Source organism: Podospora pseudocomata, chromosome 3, assembly GCF_035222375.1.
Source record: "Podospora pseudocomata strain CBS 415.72m chromosome 3, whole genome shotgun sequence".
In the NCBI taxonomy this organism is placed as follows: Eukaryota; Fungi; Ascomycota; class Sordariomycetes; order Sordariales; family Podosporaceae; genus Podospora; species Podospora pseudocomata.
In genome coordinates, this window is record NC_085887.1 from 835,711 (window position 1) to 838,996 (window position 3,286).

The following is a 3,286-nucleotide window of genomic DNA, read 5'->3' on the forward strand; positions in this document are numbered from 1 at the left end:
CGCAGCAGGATGGTAGTGGTGCAGGGGGGTCCGTACGAAGGTTCGGTGCTGTGGTGTGTGCGGCAAGCCTGGCCATAATGCGCGCACTTGCCAGGAGGCTGAAGAAGCCTCAGATTCAGCTGCTTCTGATGTAATTATAGTCGGTTCCTAGTGTTGTGGTCTAGCAATTGAGGATAGTTGTAATAGAGTAGTAGAAGGTGCCTCACTTACTGATATGCCTCACTCACTGATAATGTACGTTATAGGTTTTTCACCCGGCCTACACGGCACGGTTTTCCTATATAAATAGCGACAGAAGGCCCGGCGCACTCTTTACAAAAAAGGGTAGAATGGTGTAGGAAGAATAAAAATACATTAATCTATTAGCCAGCAAAGCAAGGCAAGTCTCGCGGTAACAAACTTTCAAGTGATAGACTGTACAAAACAAAAATACCGTTCTCTATCAGATTATCCACCATGTGATGGGATTGCCCTCGGACTCCTGTCCATCCGCTCAAAAACGTACCTCGCCTCGCGCCCGGCAATTTCCGTCAAGTACGAATTCGGTGTCTCGGAACGGTTTATTTCTGGGGGGCCCAAGAATTAAATGCTGTCCCGCGTCTACCTCGGAACTATTATCACGCTTCCTCTTCGGTTCTGGGAGCCTGGAAACCGCTCGAGGCTTGGGAGGTGGGAAGAGGCGGGCTCGGTCGAAGTCGATGATCATCATGCGACGACGCTCGGCGTTCCAGAGATAATTAGCCCTATTGTCATCCCCATGATCAACACCCTCCCTCCAGACGGCCTTCAATGACTCGCTCTTCAGCGTCTCGGCGTCGTCCATACTAGCGCTTGGCGTCTGGCCCGCCCACGACATGAGCATCATGTGAAAAACAAACTCGAACCCCGGGAGAATGTAGCCACGATCGAGGCGCACGAGGCCCAGATGCACCGGTACCACATCGCCCTGAAGATGATCAAGCCGTGCGTAGACCCGGCCTTCGTGCTCCAAACGACGGAGGCGGCCCTCCAGTGTTCCTTTGCCAACAAATGTGTAGCTGTATGGAAGAAGCTCCAGCTTAAAAAGCCAGCCCATCGCTCCTCTCTTGCCCCAGAAGTCCACTATCCGGCATCCCTTGTAGGGACTTAAGAGAAGCTGCTGCTCCACCATATCGGTAAAACGATGGGCATTGACGGGATGCCGAGAGGAGCTATCGAAGCGATGCAATGAGACATTGGGGCAATTCTCGTCCAGATCTTTCCCTCTCTTGAGACCTAATAGGCACGCTTGTGTGCAGTATTGCCTGGTGGGCACCGGGTCAGCCATGGCGATATCCTCGTCCTCGTCACCACTCGAGGGACCGCACCTCCGCTTGTTAGCCGCCAGCCTTGAGCGAGATGCGCCGGGTTTCGAATGGTCCTCTTCGTCGTGTTCGTCATGCTCGTTGCCTGGGGGGAGTACCGCTGCCGGTTTGCAAGACGACCGAGACCGCAAGGCCACATTCCGACCGGTCGGTTTTGCTTTGGACGTAAACTCTGAGATGTCCGTGTTCTGCGACGACGGCGCCGACGATAACTCGGCGGGCTCCAGCCCAAGATTGGCCACATCCGCGTATGGCTCCGGCCATGTTTTCAGTGTCGCCTTGGCTACAGACAGTGCTGTTTCGAGAGATTGTCCCTCGAGAGCTTCGGACTGAAAGCTGGACAGGCAGAAGCTGACTAGTTGAGCCACTGCGGTGTGGGATAGCCGGTCGGTCCAGTCGTTGGTCGGCTCGCCCACATCGTCGGCCGGCAGGCACGGATGACAGTACAGCGTTTGCCAATCATCTCTGTCAACGTAGAGGAGTAGCAAGCACCGGCCCGCAGCAACATAACCATATGATACCCCGTAGGTGATCATGTAGTCGAAGACTTGCGTCAGTGCCATGGCGATTAATGCCTCGGCCTGCTCCCGGCGTTGCACCTCATCGTCGCGGGAGTTTGTGAACAGGTTGGGTGATGGTTGGCAGGTGATTCGGTGGCCATCTTGGTGCGGGTATTGGTGAGATGGTTATACCAGGGAGGAAAATGGTTATTTTCGTAGAGGGCTGGGGACGGGGCATGGCCGTGTTGGTCGATTGGATGTCGTGATGGTTGATGAAGACGGGATGGGTGGTGTACTTGGGCAACCGGGGTCTAAGCGGACAATGTCTAATGGTTTAGCCCGGTCATGGTAAGACGGGTCTAGTTCCTGTCTTGGTGGTATACAATTACTGTCTGGTTTTCTGTCAATAGAAATAACAAGTTCAACAACGCTCAAGAGTTGGATACTGACAAGGGACTTATTTCCATGACTCCCAGTGTTGTTGATGTGTCTTCCGCATTGTCAAGTCTAAAATGTGAGCAAAATGATGTCGTTCCATGCCCAAAGTTTCATTTTTGAGGAGACAAAGCATCTACATCAGACCCTACCATGTGCCAATCACGAAGGATGCCTTGAGGTAAAACTAGTGGGCGTCAGAATAACACTCACTTGTGTCTTCAAAACGTCAACCTACCTCACCGGATAATCAAGGTGCCTTGTGGAATGGTAGTTAGGCTTCTAAACATTGGAAAGAGCCGCCTAATTATTTTCGACAGGCCTCTTATTATATCTGGTAGGCCTCTTATTATCTTCAATAACCATATAATATACTTAATAGACCTCATTTAACCCATGCACCTCATCGTCGCGGCTGAGCTTGTCGTCGTTGATGCGTGCGACGACCTCGTGGAACAGGTGTTCCTTCGCCACGGCTGACCGAACATGCTCGATAGCGACTTTATGGGCTGCCTTGTAGTCGTACATAAAGGCATGGGTCTGGCCTCCGCCGGGTTGCATCCGTATGCCGACTCCGTCAGGCTGTGTGTTCAAGCATATGTATTTCCTCTTGGACGTAGGGCGCTTATTCGGCCCGGCTTGTTGGCGTCGCTCCGAACTCCCATCGCTAGTGTTGTTATCTACTACCTGAACTATGCTCACGGTCAACGCACCGGCTACGCCCGAAACATAGGTTACAATCAGGGCAATGGGTACAGCCTGGGCAATAGTTACAGCCTGGACAATAGTTACGGCCTGAGCAACAGTCGAAGAACGGGCAATCGTTACGGTCAGCGCGGCGGTGACACGGCTAGTGACTAGAATTGTCGCGCGTGCTATCAACGGCGGAGCCAATCACAGGCTCTGGGGCTTTTGAGAATGGGTAGTGGAGGAATTTTCAGGAAAGGGCGGAGAAATTGGTGGAGGGATGTTTGGGATATCTGTATTTTCTGTTTGATTTTGGTTGGT

General features: G+C 52.5%; 1 protein-coding gene across 1 annotated transcript; it reads right to left on the reverse strand.

Moving 5' to 3' along the window:
* Nucleotides 1-560: 560 nt before the first annotated feature.
* On the reverse strand, nt 561-1,906 carry QC762_500010 (Spore killing protein 2; the record flags this gene model as incomplete). Its single annotated transcript, XM_062890450.1, has 2 exons — nt 561-566; nt 605-1,906. 2 exons carry the CDS (start codon nt 1,904-1,906, stop codon nt 561-563), a joined length of 1,308 nt encoding a protein of 435 aa, XP_062744406.1.
* Between the last annotated feature and the right edge of the window lie 1,380 nt (nt 1,907-3,286).